Below are 18,820 nucleotides of genomic sequence, written 5' to 3'. Positions count from 1 at the left end.
TCCCAATATCACACTAAAAACAAAATTTATTTTCCTAAAATAACAGGTAAAATAATTCAAAGTACTTTAAATTCAAAATAAAGCAAAATTAAAAAATTATTTCCAAAATATTAACAAGACGAAATTTTGATGCCACTCTTCATCGGATAGAGATGAAACAAGGCTTGAGGTGGGCTCACACAATGCTTGAATCATTAGCTTGCTCTTCCAAAGGATGAACTTCGATGGGTTTACTGATACATTTAGAGACTGACCTTTAATGGAATGTTATTAAATTTCTTACATCGTTTAAGGATTAACTATGGTGTAAAACACTTTTTGTATAAGATCCCCTCCTCTCTTCCTGGACAAAGGTTCAACTCGGTGCAACACCTGTTCACCGAGACATAAACAGCACTAGTTAAAGTTCACTGCAATGCAAAACACTTGATTCCACGGGTTGTGGTTCTCTGCTTCCCTTGGAGTATCTTATAAACGTGGAAGCTCTCAGTAATATCTGTATGCTTCCCGTAACGAGACACTTTCTTCCACGGGTTGAGGTTCATCGCTATGCAAGACACTTTCTTCCACGGGTTGAGGTTCATCGCGATGCAAGACACTTTCTTCCATGGGTTGAGGTTCATCGCGATGCAAGACACTTTCTTCCACGGGTTGAGGTTCATCGCGATGCAAGACACTTTCTTCCACGGGTTGAGGTTCATCGCGATGCAAGACACTTTCTTCCACGGGTTGAGGTTCATCGCGATGCAAGACACTTTCTTCCACGGGTTGAGGTTCATCGCGATGCAAGACACTTTCTTCCACGGGTTGAGGTTCATCGCGATGCAAGACACTTTCTTCCACGGGTTGAGGTTCATCGCGATGCAAGACACTTTCTTTCACTGGTCGAAGTTCATCGCTATGCAGAATACTTTCTTCCACGGGCTGAGGTTCTTTGCTATGCAGGGTACTTTCTTCCACGGGTCGAGGATTACCGCTATGAAAGACACTTTCTTCCACGGGTTGCTTTTCATCACTATGTAAGAAACTTTCTTCAACGGGTAGAGGTTCACAGTGATATAAGACACTTTCTTTCACGGGTTGCTTTTTATCACTATGCAAAACATTTTCTTCCAAATGTTGCTTTTGATCACTTTGTAAGACACTTCCTTCCACCTGTTGCTTTTTATCACTTTGTAAGGCGCTTTCTTCCACGGGTTGCGGTTCGCCGCTATGCAAGACACGTTCTTCCACGGGATCAGTTTCACCGCTATTCGGGATGCTTTCTTCAAGGGGGTGGTGCTCACCATGATGCAAGGAACTTTCTTCCTCGGGTTGAGGTTCAACACAATGGAAGGCGATTTCTTTCGCAGAATGTGGCTCCCCGTGATGCATGATCCTTTTTTCCACTGGTTGAGGCATTTCGCATTGCATTATTTCTTCCATGGCTTGAGGCTCCTTGCTATACAAGACATTTTCTGTTATGGCACTCCTATGCAACACATTTTCCACCACTGGCTCTTCGTAATCCAAGACACTTTTTTCAACAGTTTCAGGTTCACCATGATGTAAGATGCGTTCTTTCATTTGCTGTGGCACTTCGCTACGGGATACACTTTCAAAGACGGTTTCTCCCACAGGCTGTGGTTCTCCAAAAGACGCGGCTGGGTTATTTAAAAGTTGCTCTCCCATACACACTTCTACACATTGATGTTCATCACCATGCATGAAACTTTCCTTTGATTTAGAATCACCGTTATTTTTGAAACATGCTTCGTTTCTCTGCGAATCTTCTAAAATTGAGCTTTGAGTTCTGTACAAATTTTGTTCTTCAATATCATCTCTTAGTTCAAGATTTTCATTTGAGTTGAAGCTCTTTTCTGAAATTTCTTCAGGAAAGTTTTGATTCTGTGGTTGATCCATCTCGGTAATATCTGAATTCAAAATTAATTTTCTTCTTGAGACACCATGTGAACTTACCTCAACTTCTTCTAAAGTTCTCTCTTCACATGCATCAACAGACTCTAAAAGAGGTTCTGAGAAGCAACTCGCGATGATTTCCTTAATTGCTTCTAGAGTTTCTAAATTACCACTACTTTCTGGAACGGAGTGGGCACTATCATTTGGTGAATCTTCTAAGCAACCGCCTAAAATAAAGTTTATTGCCTCCGTACTAGGTTCTTTTAATCGGTATTCATCTGTAGATCTGTGTCTTTGCGATTCACCAGAATCGTTTCTATCGACTCCTATTTCGGTGCCAATTTCTTGGTCATCCGGAGTCACATCAAGATTCGATTCCGGTGATGTCTTAATGATGGCATTTAGAATCGCCACAAGTTCCTCTACAGCAGAATTTATTTCTTGTTGCATCTCTTGACGGTCAAAACTCGGTCCTTCTCCAGCATCCGAAGCTCTATGCTTATCTGTTTTAAATTCTTCTTGATTGTATCTTTCCCCCAGGACAAAATCCACCTGTTTTCTCGATTTATAACTACTAGTCTGTTTGGGTTGTTTTTCCAACTCTGAGCTGTCTCCATAATTTTCTTTAAAAGTCTCTTCCGCTTCTGTCTTATGTATCTTCATTTCCACTGATCCAACTTTTCGCTTCCTTAATGGTTCGGGTGATATTTTTCTTGGTGGTGAAACTCCAAAAACTTTTTCTAGGGATTTTAAGTCGTCTGTTTCTGAAGTAGTATTGTTTGAAGACCTATCCACTGGGACAACAAGCTCTGCGATTGGTTGCCTTTCAGCTCGTGTTTTCGTAGTCACTTCTTTGAAAAGAGGAGCTTTCCTCCTTGCTCCGTGTTCATGTTTACTTTCGTACTCCGAAGTTCCTTTTGAGGGGTAAACGTTCTTAGCTCCATGAGCAATTTCACTTTTCATATCTTCCGAATTAATTTCAATGTTATCTTTCTTTGAAACATAAATGTTGCCACTTGAACCATGAATCCTTTGGCTCTCTGAATTTGAATCGACATGTTCACGAATGTCTCGACTCTCTTCACATAAAGGATAACGTGAACTTTCCGCAGAATTGGCTTCACACCTTGCTTGAGGTTCTTCCGAAGAACTGAGAGGCTCCCGCTTGGTACAAGTTCCTGTACTCTTCCTCACTGTACCAGGAATATTTCTATTCTCATCACTTGAATTGGAATCACTTTCTTGTGGCATTTCTGAGCTTTCCCCTTCCGCCGTAGATGGAGATTCTTTAAGATGTCGACGTCTCAAGCTCCAGGAAAGGACCCTCAACTGCATGCCAATAGATCTAAGAGCGCTTCTTCGTCTTCGAGTCATTCGGTTACCTGCTAAGCTCTCAGATCTGTAAAATTCACGCAAATCACGAACTAGTTGAATAGTCTCATCACTATACAAAACGGCCATCTGAAAGAGAAAGTGTTATTGGATCAGCAGGTGAACGTGTTAAACAATGTAATTAGCAAAAGTTTGAAAATTAATAAATTCTTCGACGACTCGGAAAACTACTATTTTAGTAGAACTGAAGAACTACAATTTCTGCATGAAATATTTTTCTCAGCTCTTTCCATTAAACGAAAATAGTTATATGGAACCTATTGTTTACGTAGAAATTTATCCTCTTTATTTATTTATTTATTTATTTATTTATAAATTGAACAGACTATTTTTTTAGCTAGAGTGACTAGATTGCAATTATTACTACTTGTGCAAAAAGATTTAAACCGTTCCTACATTGCTATTATTACATTAAAGCTAAAGCAAAAATACATGACAAGAACTTAAAGTGACAAGAAGTTAAACTAGTTAAAATGACAACGGTAAAATAATTCTTAATGCAGGGAACATTTTGTAATTATCTTTAAGTGAATACATTATATAAATGCTAAAGCGTTAGAGGAACTACAGTTAAATGTTTACTTCGAAACTATGAAGCGATTCTGTATAACAATCAATACAGATAAATTATTTTTAAACTATAGCTTTATTAGATACTTTGAAGTTCTAAAAACTGAGGAGAAATATTACTTTGCTTTATAGCTTTAATGATGCAATTTCTTTGAAACTGTAGTATAGTGTGGTTCTGATAAATTGAGTCATGATTTTCGCAAGATTTGCTTCTTTTTGAGGAGTTCAGTGAAAAATGAACGTGTTATTGCCTTTGGTTTGAGTCATTGGGCCTTGGGCCAAAGTCACGGCCCCACTTATCAGAGTTACGCCATATTTCCGTTAAAGTCTCAACTTTGTACACACTACACTAACTTTAAAGTACAAATCTTGAAACGGCTTTTTCATAGGATCAAATTGAGAATTATACAGAAGACATTAAAGTTCAGCTACTGTCATTCCGGCACACTTTGATCCACAATTTCTACATTTCAATTTCCTATTATTTTAAAAATATTATTGCATCTAGTGGCTTAAAACTAGAGAATAAACTCTTCAAGCATTGTACAGTTTTTCAAACTCTAAGATACTTGTTTAAAAAAGCATTTTAAGGGAATTGACTTTGAAGTTTAGTAGATTTAGAAGATAGTGACTTTGAACCACGTGAGAAATAGAATGGGAAAATATATTTTCAAAAATTGTACAATTCTGAACAAAAAAGAAAAAGTAAATAAATGAACAAATTGCCAACTTTTCTGTCAAAGAATCAAGAGTGTTATCATTTGTTACATTGCAAAGACAACGCAGGAGGAGAATTTTCATTAAATTAAAATCAGTATTCACAAGTAGCGTCAAAATTTCAGAATAACTGGATTTCAAAGTTGTGTACGCAGTTAAACTATTTTGTAAAAGTAAAAAATAGAAAAGTAATAATGTAAATTTACTACCATGTTGCAGCATTGAGGCCCTCGTCAGGTTCTTTTATAGTCAAATGCATTAAGATACCTAAAAGGGCCCAATGTTACCATACAAAAGTGTAATTTTATTTTCTATGTGAAATGTTGAATTGCAGTAGAACCTCGTTTTACCGGATCTCTGGATTATCCGGACAAACATTCTACGACAAACATTCGCTTTATATTTCAAGTAAATATACAGTTCCTGCTTAGATTGTACAGTACATTATGTACAATCTGTACAATTATGCACAGTACAGCTGAAGTGATATCTAACAAATACCATTGTGGTTGAACTATAATAAATATCTCAGAATGACTGTGCATTATTCAAGCGACGCATGTGTTTGAACCCGAAGACGATATTGTCGTGGGGAGGTAAATGGCAGTATATGCAATTATTTTTGCATTTTTGAAATCAATGTTACTTCAGTTTCATGGTACGAACATGTTGATTTCGTCGCCGCTAAAAAAAAAATAATAAATAAATAAATAAATTAGTGGCAGTTAGCAGTGACTGCTTTTATTGCTACATTGTGCAGGTCGGCAGTATATAGTTAGTGCTCTTTACTTGCCCATAACCGTGTACCGAAGATTGTAACATAAGTGAATCGCAATCAAAACTTACACCAAAACAATTATCGCGATTTCCTTTGTAGCTCAACTAAGCTCAAGCAGGGATGCCCGATAGGAGGCCGTGGGAGGCCATTGTGACCTCTAAAACTTCCCTATATTAAGTACGTTTGGAAACAATATTGTAATACGGCGTTTTTTTCTTCTAAATGATAACTAGTCACTTTTTATTAAATGTCTGGTCATATTTAATCATTCGGTAAAATTGGGCAGTCATTCAGTAAACTAGGAATTACAACCTCCCAAAAATTTAAATTGGGGGTGCCCCTGAGAGCGCAAGAGACGCTTAAATTTTGGGGAAAATAATTTATTTAAGGAAATAAACATTATTTCAAATAAATTCAAAGAAAACGCTTTGCAATTTTACAGACCTCAGACATTTATTTAAAAATCTTCTTTTATTCCACGCCTTCACTTTCTAAAAACAATAAAACAAAATTATTTCTAGCTAATATACAGTTATAAAAGATAACATTCGAGGAAACTCAAGCAAAACTTGTCAGAGATATAAATACACAGGCAACAGAATAATTATATTCTACTTTTTTTTGTGTTTTGCTTTTTATGTTTACTAATAATAAAACAAAGTCTGTCTGGAAATCTCTCTCTGTCCGAATCTCTGTCAGGATCTCTGTGACGCGCATAGCGCCTAGACCGTTCGGCCGATTTTCATGAAATTTGGCACAGAATTAGTTTGTAGCATAGAGGTGTGCACCTCGAAGCGATTTTTTGAAAATTCGATTTTGTTCTTTTTTCTATTCCAATTTTAAGAACATTTCCCAGAGGAAAAATTATCATAAGATTTACGAGTACATTACTAAGTTATCATAACGTGGAACCGTAACATGGGCAAGCCAATTGGCGAGAAATTTTTACTACGGACAAAGCCGTGCGGGTGCCACTAGTTTTAAATCAAGTTACTTTCAAATAGCAGACGACATTTTTCATAATTTAGTAGACTAAGCTATTGCACTTTTAGTAGATAAATGAGAGCCACCGGTAAAACACAAAGCATTTCACGCGCCAAAATTTTCAAAGGAATTTATTGTTTTCTAGTAAATTGCAAAGCATCAAGTGATTTGTAGAATCTTTTGAAAATGGGTGGAGAATCTTCCAGCAATCAAGTAAGAACACAACATAAACGATCTTTCAATAAACTCCAAAAAGGAGTTTTAGTTATACCTGTTTAAATCAACAATTCATCCTCGTATCCGAGTAGGTACGTAATTATTCTACCGTGTGCAGGTAAAGAGCAGTAACTGCAAATATTTCATTTTATTGCATTTTTGTCATCCATTCTACGTTATTTTTACTGTTCAAGCTCGCTTATTTTGTTTCAGCTGAAAGAAAAAAATTTCTAATTTCAACATTTTTCCATTGTTAGCATTGAATCCACCACACATTACTTTACATATCTCGAAAACTAATTTCTGAAGATAATGCCAATTACTTATTATTATTACATTGATTTTGTTGCTTCTGATGCTCCTTGGAGCACCCAAGGTGATGGATAACGAAGGCGTTAATCCATTTTTGAGGTTAATATGAGCGGCTTCCGTTTGACTGTGTACCATTTAGGTTGAGGTCCGACTTTTGCTCAGACATTCAGACAGATAGCACACATTAGATTTAATGCAAAGAAATCCGAAGAGCACCCAGGGCAGTAGGCGGCAATGATTTTATATCAAGTTGATGGACTCCATTTTGTTCGATGCATATTTTAATTTTACATTTATATAGATTAAACTAAGAGGCCCTGCCCCCTGCTCGTTTCGCTCTTCAACCTCCCGTTTGCAACCTGCGGTGAGTGACAATTGATGATTTAAATGATTGTTACCCCTGCTGTGTGGCCACATAAGATTTAGAGGGATAAGATAGGAAGGAATGGCTTTCCCTGGATGTCCTTCATCCAACGGTGCCAACATTGACCTGTCAGACATCGCCAATCTGGAGGAGATAGGGTTGCAAACACTTACAAACAGAGGTACACAGAAATTATTAGAATAGGTTTATAACCAACATGTAGACATTACGGCAATTATATTTCGTGTAAAATTACAGCATTTCAATTTCAAGTTATGTTCTACTCATTTATATTTTATGTAATAAAATCTAATTTTATTTTATTTTAAGTTACATTCAATTCTCTTACATTAAGTTTATATCAAATGTATACACGGTGTTTATTTGTTTTAAATAAAAAATATTATTCACTTCGAAATATTATATTTTGTAATAACGTATCTACCCCGTATTATGTCGAATCTGTAATTGCTGGACATTTAATGTCATACTGTGCTTGTGCAGTTACTGCTAACTACCAGTCAATAGTTTATGAGTCAATCTATACATATCTATACATATAATAAAATAAGATGTTTGTGTGTGTGTGTGTATGTGTGTGGCGCGCATCCCGGGAAAACGGTAAGACCTAGAAAGATGAAATTTGGTATACTGGTGCAGTTTTTGCTGAAGATGTGCACCTCGGGCTTCGATTTTTTATATTTTAATTAGAAAAAAGTTATTTAATGTTTTATGCGTTTTTTTGCACTTTTTAGTACTTTTTACCTCACAGACCCCGAACCAATCGCACCACACAAATATTTTTTGTACTATAGTGTAGAAAATTTAATTTTAAATAGGATGAAGGAAAAAATTTTGAAGATAGAGCAATTTTTGTATTTTTTATAAATTTTTGAAAAAACCTTTATTTCGCATTTTTTTCTGGGTTTAGTTTTTTTCGAAACCCATCCTGCAAAAAGTATTGTGCCCTCAATTCCAAAATTTTAGTTGGTAATAGTAAAAACATTCCGCCCCCTTCAGAAGAAAAAAGTTTTTAAAAATACGCAAAAGTTTTTTTTTTACAATTTTTTAAATGCAGAACACGACGCGACCTGTAAGCATTGCCGACTAAGTTCCGCACTTCCTCATCACGTGACCTAACTGAAATCGTTTGCTTTCTCTTCACTTTTTTTTTTTTTTTTTTTTAACGTTCAGAGATTTCTTAGATCTTTATTTTTCCAACTTTTTTTTTTTTTTTTCTGGACTGTTTGCTACATTTATTTTTGGTCAAATATTTTTGCGCATTTTTATTCAATAAAAGCGGTGATTTTTTTTAAACTTTTGCAAGCGTTGCTTTTTGGACACTACAGGGAACATAGAGCCTTTTTTTACGTGTAATTTTAAGTAAATAAATAAAGCCCGCGGTTTTTTAGCATGATTTTTGTAGGGATTGGTGGTTGTGTTTGGTAGATAGAGAGATGATATTAAGTGGGCAAAAAATGTTTTTTTTTTTTTACATATAAAGGATTGTTAATTACTATCAGAGGTAGATATGCTTGGATCGTATAGATAGATAGATAGAGAGAAAGAAAGGTGGACAAATATAGAGGTGGATACAGTAGATGGACAGTAAGAAATAGAGGAACTTCAACGGGGATCAATAGCCCCCCCCCTCACACACCATGACTTTGAAAAAACAATGCTTTCACATAAAAGTGGAAATGCTTTTTGTTATTTTCCGACAAAATTTGCATGAAGAGTATGTCTTTTGTGCCTCTCCTCCCCTCTCCCCCCCAGGAAGTTTTTCCAAGGTAATATCGCTGTTTTTTCTAAACATTCGATTTTGGTTTATCAGACGGACCGCATCGGGACGGGATCATTTTAGTCCCAGTCATACTTTTGCAAACTGCAGGTACCACAGAGATACCATTTTTTGTGCTATTTTAAAAAATAAGTAAGCGCGTTTTTTTTTTTTGCATGATTTTCTTTTTGTTAGGGAATAAGGTTGGAGGTTAGATAAAAATAAATAGAGATAGAAATTGCCATCAAGAGGTAAATTTGCATGGATCTGGAGAATGATAAATCTACAGGTCGATAGACACCGAGAGACAGACAGGCCCGTTATTTAAAGAAAAACAACGGGGGGGGGGGGGGGAAGGGGGTTTCAAAGCCCTCCCCCCCCCCGCTACTACGATTTGAAAATATAATTCCTAACGACGGAACTGGAGATATATCTAGAAAATATTTTATTCAAACTACTAATGTTATAGATAGATATAGATTGATTGATACTGCCACGAAATTTATTTAAGCAGCCGCCGAAGGCGGCAACATTGGCGTAGAAAGGCGAATGATAATATTGATACATAAAGAAAAACATTGATTAATACCGTCACTAAATTGTTCAAGCAGCAGCCGAAGGCGGCAACCTTGGCGCAAAAAGGCGGACCAGCTGGTCGCCGAAGGCGGCTAGTAATAAAATAAGATGTTTGTGTGTGTGTGTGGCGCGCATCCCGGGAAAACGGTAAGGCCTAGAAAGATGAAATTTGGTATACAGGTGTAGTTTTTGCTGAAGTTGTGCACCTCGGGCTTCGATTTTTGATATTTTAATTAGAAAAAAAGTTATTTAATGTTTTATGTGATTTTTAGCACTTTTTTGTACTTTTAACCTCACAGACCCCGAACCAATCGCGCCAGACAAATATTTTTGGTACTATAGTGTCGGAAATTTAATTTTAAATATGATGAACGAACAAATTTTGAAGATAGAGCAATTTTTGTATTTTTTATGAATTTTTGAAAAAACCTTTAATTTGCATGTTTTCCTGGGTTTTATTTTTTTCTAATATCATCCTGCGAGAAGTATCAAAGCCTCATTTCTGAAATTTAAGTTGGTAATAGTAAAAACATTTCGCCCTCTTCAGAAGAAAAAAGTTCTTAAAAATACGCAATAGTTTTTTTTTTTTTACAATTTTTTTAATGCTGAACGCATCATGTCCTTTCACGCATCAGTCGAAAAAAGCGTTCTTCAATCTTTTATGCCTGTGACGTCACTACTTGGGTTTCGATTCGATATTTACGATGGAATCTTAATCGCAAGCAATGTTAATCTTTCGTTTTTTTTTTTACTATATAGCTTACTTCTACATTTTCTGACGTGATGACCACGTGTTTTTTCGGCAGCGCTTGCTTTTTTTCTTACCTTTTTTTGTTTTATTTAGGGATTGCATTTATTTCTTTTTCCATCCCCCCCAAGCTGGACCTTTCGCTGTATCTATATTACGTTACATTTCATAGTTGTGCGCATTAATTCAATAAAAACAGCTAGATTTTTTTTATCTTTGCAAACGCTACTTTTTGCACACTACGGGGAATGAGCTTTTTTTTGCTCTACTTAAATAAAAAAAAGCGGTTTTTTGAGTGTTCGTTTTTATTAGGAAATGGGTGAGGAGGTCAAAATAAATAGAGATGGATAAGAAAATGCAGAGATAGATTGTAAAGGTAGATAGCCGCCGAAAGCGGCAATCTTGGCGTAAAAATGTGAATGGCACAAAAAAAAAGATAGAGATGGATTGATAAATACTGCTGCCAAATTTATTTAAACAACCGCCGAAGGCGGCAAACTTGAAGTAAAAAGGTAAATGACAAGTTAGCCAAACAGCCGCCGTAGGTGGCTGCTTGCACATTGGATGTCAATGCCCCCCTCCCTCCCCCACATACACCATGACTTTGAAAAAACAATGCTTTCACATAAAAGTGGAAGTGCTTTTTGTTATTTTTCGACAAAATTTGCATGAAGAGTACGTCGTTTGTGTCTCACCTCCCCCTCCTTTAAAAATATTCCAAACGACGAAACTGGAGATAGATCTAGAAAATATTTTATTCAAATTATTAATGATATAGATAGATATAGATTGATTGACACCGCCACGAAATTTATTTAAGCAGCCGCCGAAGGCGGCAACATTGGCGTAAAAAGGCGAATGGCGTATAAAGGCGGACCAGCTGGTCGCCGCAGGCGGCTAGTTACTAATAAGAAAGGAGACTAAACAGCCGTTTCTTCTTTTACCTACGCAATTGCAAAATCAAACCTACTACCCCCAAAAATTAGACGAATATATATAACCACAAAAATTAAAATTTCAATATTTTATTGATTTTTTGTGGGAAAGGAAAAATAAGGTTTCTTTAAATATCTCAAAAACTCATTTTCGTAGATACTGCCGTTTACCTTCCCACGGGAGAATAGACCAATTCTTTGTTATGAAGAGACTTGAAAAACTGTTTCGATATTTTTTCATGTCTTTTATACAATTCGATGTAATCTTTACTAATAATAAAGCAGAAAGTATCTCTGTCCGGAGGATGTCTGGATGTCTGTAGGATGTCTGGATGTCTGTGACGCGCATAGCGCCTAAACCGTTCGGCCGATTTTCATGAAATTTGGCACAAAGTTAGTATGTAGCATGGGGGTGTGCACCTCGAAGCGATTTTTCAAAAATTCGATGTGGTTCTTTTTTTATTCCAATTTTAAGAAAAAAAATATATCATAAATTACGAAATTATCATAACGTGGAACCGTAACATGGGCACAAGCCAATTGGCGAGATACGAAATTATCATAACGTGGAACTGTAACGTCGGTACAAGCCAATTGGCGAGAAAATTCACCATACATTATTTGTAAATATACAAGCGAATCAAAAGACCTTTAATTTTTCTATTACGGACGAAGCCGTGCGGGTGCCACTAGTATTGAAATAAAATGGTGTTTTTTGTCACTATTCTGATAATCCGGAGTTTTGATAATCTGGATTGCCTTTATTCCCAGTTAGTCTGGATAAACGAGGTTGTACTGCAACTTCAAGTGAAAATGTTTTACTTCAGGTTCTTTAAAGCCTGACCATTTAGTCAATTTACTCTTATTCTTGCATTTTTACTTTCTTTTACAAAAAAGGAAGCATTGTATTCGCGAAAAAAAAATTTCACTCAAAAAATCGCCTTAATTTCCATTTTTCTCACCCGCGAATGAATGTTCAGTTTTGTTTTCGACCCGACCACACGTGGATATATGCCTAGGAACCTACAGACATCCGAAATAATTAATTCCGACGACCCCCGAGTTAATTACAACGAATTTTCTCGTGACGTCCGTATGTACGTATATATGTATGTGCGTATGTATCTCGCATTACTCAAAAACGGTATGTTCTAGATAGTTGAAATTTGGTACGAAGACTCCTAGTGGGGCGTAGTTGTGCACCTTCCCTTTTGGTTGCATTCGGAGGTTTTTGAGGGGATCTTTTGCCCCTTTTTGGGGGGAAATCATTGTTAATTTCGATGTAAACTCAAGTGGTGTTATAATTTGTCGGACACTTGGCGATATATCGCCAGTCTTTTGGTCGCCAAGTTTTGTCGCCAACTTGGCGACAAATTTAGCGGTTTTTTTTTTTTTCAATTTTAACTTTGGTTTCAATTTGGCCACTGTTGGTGATATTTAGAGAGTAAGCAACTGAATCACATTAAAATTGCCAATAATGGGGAAATGACATTAGATTGGAGTAAAAGGAAGTCATGTGATGTGATTCACGCATCAACTTGTTTTGAAATTGCTGTGAATTAATAATAATTAAAAGCAAACATCTTTAAATCACATACCTGTCTAAATACATATAATACACAACATACTCCAACGCATCCAACTCCGATGCCTATGTTTGCCAAGGAGGGAATTCGGCTCTGAGGTGGACCGTAGTTTGATAGAGAATAGATCAATGCCCCTGCTTGCAGTGCTCCTCCTTCCAAGAAAAAGTAGCCCACAACTCTTGACAAACTGAAGTTATTCTGAAATTGAAACACTCATTTTAAGCTCAAACACCTTGTGTTGTCCAATAGAATCACCACTCTGCGTGTGTGGTTTGACAAACTGAAGTTATTCTGAAATTGAAACACTCATTTTAAGCTCAAACACCTTGTGTTGTCTAATAGAATCACCACTCTGCGTGTGTGGTTTGACAAACTGAAGTTATTCTGAAATTGAAACACTCATTTTAAGCTCAAACACCTTGTGTTGTCGAATAGAATCACCACTCTGCGTGTGTGGTTTGACAAACTGAAGTTATTCTAAAATTGAAACACTCATTTTAAGCTCAAACACCTTGTGTTGTCTAATAGAATCACCACTCTGCGTGTGTGGTTTGACAAACTGAAGTTATTCTGAAATTGAAACACTCATTTTAAGCTCAAACACCTTGTGTTGTCGAATAGAATCACCACTCTGCGTGTGTGGTTTGACAAACTGAAGTTATTCAGAAATTGAAACACTCATTTTAAGCTCAAACACCTTGTGTTGTCTAATAGAATCACCACTCTGCGTGTGTGGTTTGACAAACTGAAGTTATTCTAAAATTGAAACACTCATTTTAAGCTCAAACACCTTGTGTTGTCTAATAGAATCACCACTCTGCGTGTGTGGTTTGACAAACTGAAGTTATTCTAAAATTGAAACACTCATTTTAAGCTCAAACACCTTGTGTTGTCTAATAGAATCACCACTCTGCGTGTGTGGTTTGACAAACTGAAGTTATTCTAAAATTGAAACACTCATTTTAAGCTCAAACACCTTGTGTTGTCTAATAGAATCACACTCTGCGTGTATGGTTGGGTGGGTGATGCATATCATTATGTATTCGATTGTACACTGACAGATCGCCTGCATTTACGATGTCCCACAAATATCTCAAGACAGCAAAGAATTAGACAAGCAATCACTCACCCACACAGCACGCGGAGAGTGAATGAAATTTTCAAATTATTGTCTTCAGAAGGATTTCTTTTCCAATGTACCACACAGACCCTTTTTCCTGGTATTCATTTCTTAGTGTATTGACAACTTGTTATTTATGTTATATTTATTGTATTTTATATTTTATGTTTTATGTTAAAATTTTAAAATGTTCAAAATTCTGTACTCTGTTATTTGTATTCTGTATTACGTTATTTGTATTCTGTATTACGTTATTTGTATTCCGTATTCTATTACTATTTTCTAAATTTTCTATTCTTACTTTGGAATTAAATAAAAAAGGTTGCAACTTCCCGAGGGTCCCTGATCTGGGCAAGTCACTACTGTGGTAGGAACAGGGGACCCTCGGGTGTGATGTGTTGTTTAATGGCAATATGACGATCGTTGAAAAACTGCGAGATAATCTGCAGAGGCGAAATAAACAAACTGTAGCAATCCGTTATAACGGGGTGATTAAGGTAGATATCTTGCATTCTCATTCGAGCATAACCGCTGTAACGATTATTTTATTGATTTTTGTTAGAGTATAACAGTCAGTATAATCGCTGTAACGAGGATCCTCGTATATCCTGCACTGATATTATGGCATTACAATCATTGTATTCTGCAGTCAGGGACCCTGCTTTTAGAGTTCCTTCTGAGAAAAACTAAACCAGAACTCTTGCCGCTATACTGACATTGAAACACTGATTTTGAAGTCTTATAGCTCGCATTAACTAACCGTTAGGTGAAGAAAGTTTATAACTAACTACTGGACACCTTGTTGAGGAGAATCGACCAACTGGGTACAGCAGCTTACTTATAAACGAAGTGATTGAGGTAGATAGTTTGAATCCACTTCAGAACATAAACACTTTACATCCAACACTTACTTCAATGCTTGCCAAACATTGAATAAGACTGTTCACAGAAAACATACCGGAACCTCCATGCTTTTAGAGATTCTTGTAGGAAGAAATTAGCCACAATTTTCGACAAACTGAAATACTTTGAAATTGGAATACAGACTTTAAATTATGGCTCGCATTGTCTTATTAAGGTTATCTGAAACTACGCAATAACTTGTAGAAGAGTCAACCAAACTGTGTGCAGTAGAGTGCCGTTATAACAATTGATGTAAATATTTTACTTCCTCGTGGTAACATAACAATGGTACATATTACTCTGCAACTGAGTGCCAAACACAAAAGTCAGTAGTCAAGTGAACTATAAATGGGGAATGTATCTGAGCTCCTCCTTCCAAAAAGAAATAAACCACAATTATTCATAAACTCCAATATTCTGCAATTGAAACACACAGAGTTTCGCTTTGCAGCTTACAGTCTTTTTGTTATATGAGGATGAAGAGAAAGTTAAGTACGGACTAGACAAGATCACCCGCAGAAGTGTATTAGCCAACTGGATACGTTATGTACTGGAACTCCGTTGTTACGAGAAATTTGAAGATAATTTTGAACACTCGTTCTAATATAACTGTGGTTAATGAAATCTATTTTTATTGAATGTAATTTAACTACACTAATGCAATATAACAGTGCAACTACATAACTACTGATCTCTAAATGAAGTTACAAATTTATTCAAATTTTACTCAGCATTATTGACAAATGTATTTTAAGAAATTGCATTTAAGTTAAAATCTGCACAAAAAAACTAATTGTGGAAGAAATACAACTAAATACAAAAATAACTTAGGATGTACTACAGGTGTTTTACATTTTTCTGTAATGCCGACGTAAAAATAGTTTAAAAAAAGTTGGACATTCAAGACGATGTAGACCTCTTGAATGAATGAAAATATTAGATTTCAATTTCTTAGAAGAACGAAGTAATATGTCATTTGCGGTACAATTGATTTCGGGGTACTTTGACAATTGGTATACCGGGTATCAACTGTATTTTCTATTGGCGGACGCACAAGGTTTTGGTGGAGACGCTTGAAGAAAGTCGATTTGCTCTTTTATAATTCACACACCTTAGAAAGATTTTCGGGCTATAACTAAAGTAGTAAAGCACTGATAGCTGAGCGCTGCGGTTCTCAATTTTTCGCCCAACATCAAATAATTCTTTTCAATTAAAATATTTTACTACTAGAAACACAAAACTATTAATTTTCAAATAGTTGGGAATTAAAAAAGAAAATGTTATATTGTAGTAAACAAATCAGTATGAAAGCTCTAAAGGAAATCAAAATTACATCGCATCCGTCGGATTGGAAAAGGGACTTCATGCATCAGTCGCTTAAACTTACGGGTCGTAGCAATGCAAGGTCGTTCTAACGAGCGTTTACTGTAGTAATTTGTCGTTTAGTAAAATTGAAAAGCTAATTTGTTGTTTGGCTACTTTTGCTAGGAAAGTGGGTAGGAAAAGAAAAGGAGTGGTGACTAGTAACTTTGCTTATACTCGCGACTAGCTACCAGGAAAATATTCCAATCCTGATCTCCATTTAAAGGTCATTGATTAAAAACAGTGTAACACTTCATCAGATCTTTTTCTCGTTCCACAATGATTGTTTTACCACAAGAATGTCTTACCTCATACAAGGAACTCATAAGGCCCAACATTCCTATACTGGTCACTCCGAGACCAATGCCACTGCCAAACTCTGAGGAAGAGCCGCCCATGTTGGCGAGGGCGAAGATGGCGACGCCGATGGACACAGCCCCACCATCGAATAGCACAATTCGAACGACTCCACGTCTTCGGAAGTTGTAGAAGACCTCCCGGATCTGGAAGACAAGCCACGTTTGAAGTATCAAGTTTGAGTCAAAGAAGCATCATTTTCTGTTGTGTATTAAAGTGTAGGGTCAAGTGAGGAAACAAGGGGGACATTGATTCAAACTCCATGACATTAAAGCACAAAATTTAAGGATTGTGTCAAGTTGAGGAGGGGCGGAGGCGTGGAGGCACGTAATTTAACCAGGTATTCGGTCGCATCTGACCCTACTTAAGTTAGCACTAAACCAACTTAATATTTTGCTTGTAAAAAATCAGCTAAAATCTCAAACGAACAACATAATTTTTATTCTATAGCGTCAAAAGTACTTCCTTTTTCATGATATAATTCAGGAATAAATTTAATTTTTAATCAAATACCGAAGGTGGGAAATTTGTCCCGTTTTCACCTTTATTTTTGCAACCATTTGCAATAGATCAATAATTTCAAAATATTAAGTTGAGGTAAAAGTTCCGTGTAAGGACGTAAAATGAAAAGTGATTTTTTATTTCTTTAAAAATTATGAAATCTATGTCATTCCATAGCCCACCAGTCCCCATGGACGTGCGCAGATCTTCAGAAATGGGGTTACCACTATACCAGAGAGCTTGGGGTTCTAGATAACCACCATACAAGGAGGGAAGGACAGTGGTGAGGTCAAGAAAATAGGTGGCGAGTGTATGAAATTGGCAGCTTCTGATTTTTTTCCCAAAGCATCTCATAGAGCATCGTTAAATATAGAGCGAGAATTTAGCTTCTGGGTTTAAAATGGAGTCAAGGAGTTAAAATTCGATCGAAGTATCAGAAATATGAATTCAAGCATAAGCATAATATTCGCTCAGAAATGCGGGGTCCGGGGGTTTCTACCCCGAGAATTTTTTTTTTTAATTGTAGTTATAGAAGGCATTGCAGTCCTAAAAGGTTCAGGTACGCGTCCCCCGTCCAATCTTTTGAAATTGAAACTTTTAAACACGCAGTTATCTCTGATCATGTAGGGAAACGGTGGGTCAAAGACCTCTGCCCGTGAAATAGCTCGAAGTTATAGTTCCAACAACAGAGTTTCAAACGATCTTCGATGATGTGAGGAAGAGAGGTTCGGAGGTAATCCCTCGGAAAGTTTTCGAAATTGATCGAATAACTATTGACGAGGGAGGCTCTCCAGAAAAATTTTCGAGCGTAGCTTTTAAAACGCAGTTTTCATAGGATCTTTGGTAATGTTAGTGCGTGGAAAAGAACACGGACCTTCCCTCGGAAATTGAAATTTCCGAAATGCAACTGTTGATGATTTTCAATGATGTTATCAGGGAGTTCGGGTGTGCTCTCCTGGAAATTTTTTCAAAATGTAAGCTCTAAAATTGAAATTTTGAACGATCTTTGGTTATATTAAGTTGAAGGATGGTTCAGGGGATCCTCAGAATGTTTAAAAAATTGAAATCCTGAAAACAAAATTTTAGACAATCATCAATGATGATCAGAGTGAGTTTCTCACGGATTTAGGTTGGGCATTTCTTGGGGATTTGAAAGGAAGCGCTATCCTGGAAGCTTTTTGGAACGGAAGTTCTAAATATGTAATTGTAAGCCATATCTGATGAAGAACCGTTTTGCAAATCGGACGCGAGAAACTCAGATTTGATACAGTTCAAAAGGTAAAATGCTCGTTAACTGAAGCATAAGAGTTAATTTTAATGTCAATTAACATCGGGAATCTAAAATGCAGCAAGTTTATAGAACTAAAAATCTAAATAAGAATTACCTCAGCCACTCAGAAATGAGGTTTTTCGAGACATTTAATGAAACGCGTTTTGGATTCCATACTAACAATAGAGAAAGATTGGAATTAGATGATTTTTAAGGGCTTTATTGTTAGCGGAAACCAAAAAAAGCAAGCTTATACATTGAAATTGAAGAACAATCGATAAAAAAATATTTTAAAAAATGCAAAAACAGAAATAATGCAGATATTGTCCTTAACCATCCTACGAAAGTGTTATGAATAATTTATAAGGAAATTCCTAGTGCAGTAGACATTCTGTTATTTAATTCACTGTCCCTCACAAAATGCATAAATTGCATATTGAATAGCATAAA

General features: G+C 36.3%; 1 protein-coding gene across 1 annotated transcript; it reads right to left on the bottom strand.

The window, feature by feature from the left end:
• Positions 1-486: 486 nt before the first annotated feature.
• Positions 487-3,150, bottom strand: LOC129227908 (protein P200-like). The gene has a single exon (XM_054862529.1). It carries the CDS (start codon positions 3,148-3,150, stop codon positions 487-489), a length of 2,664 nt encoding a protein of 887 aa, XP_054718504.1.
• Between the last annotated feature and the right edge of the window lie 15,670 nt (positions 3,151-18,820).

Source organism: Uloborus diversus, chromosome 8 (genome assembly GCF_026930045.1).
Source record: "Uloborus diversus isolate 005 chromosome 8, Udiv.v.3.1, whole genome shotgun sequence".
NCBI classification, from domain to species: domain Eukaryota; kingdom Metazoa; phylum Arthropoda; class Arachnida; order Araneae; family Uloboridae; genus Uloborus; species Uloborus diversus.
Note: the sequence above shows the minus strand (reverse complement) of the source record. Positions and strands in the feature narration are given on the sequence as shown.

Coding starts and splice junctions, on each gene's coding strand:
- LOC129227908 (XM_054862529.1), bottom strand. CDS start 3,150: ATGCCACAAGAAAGTGATTCCAATTCAAGTGATGAGAATAGAAATATT.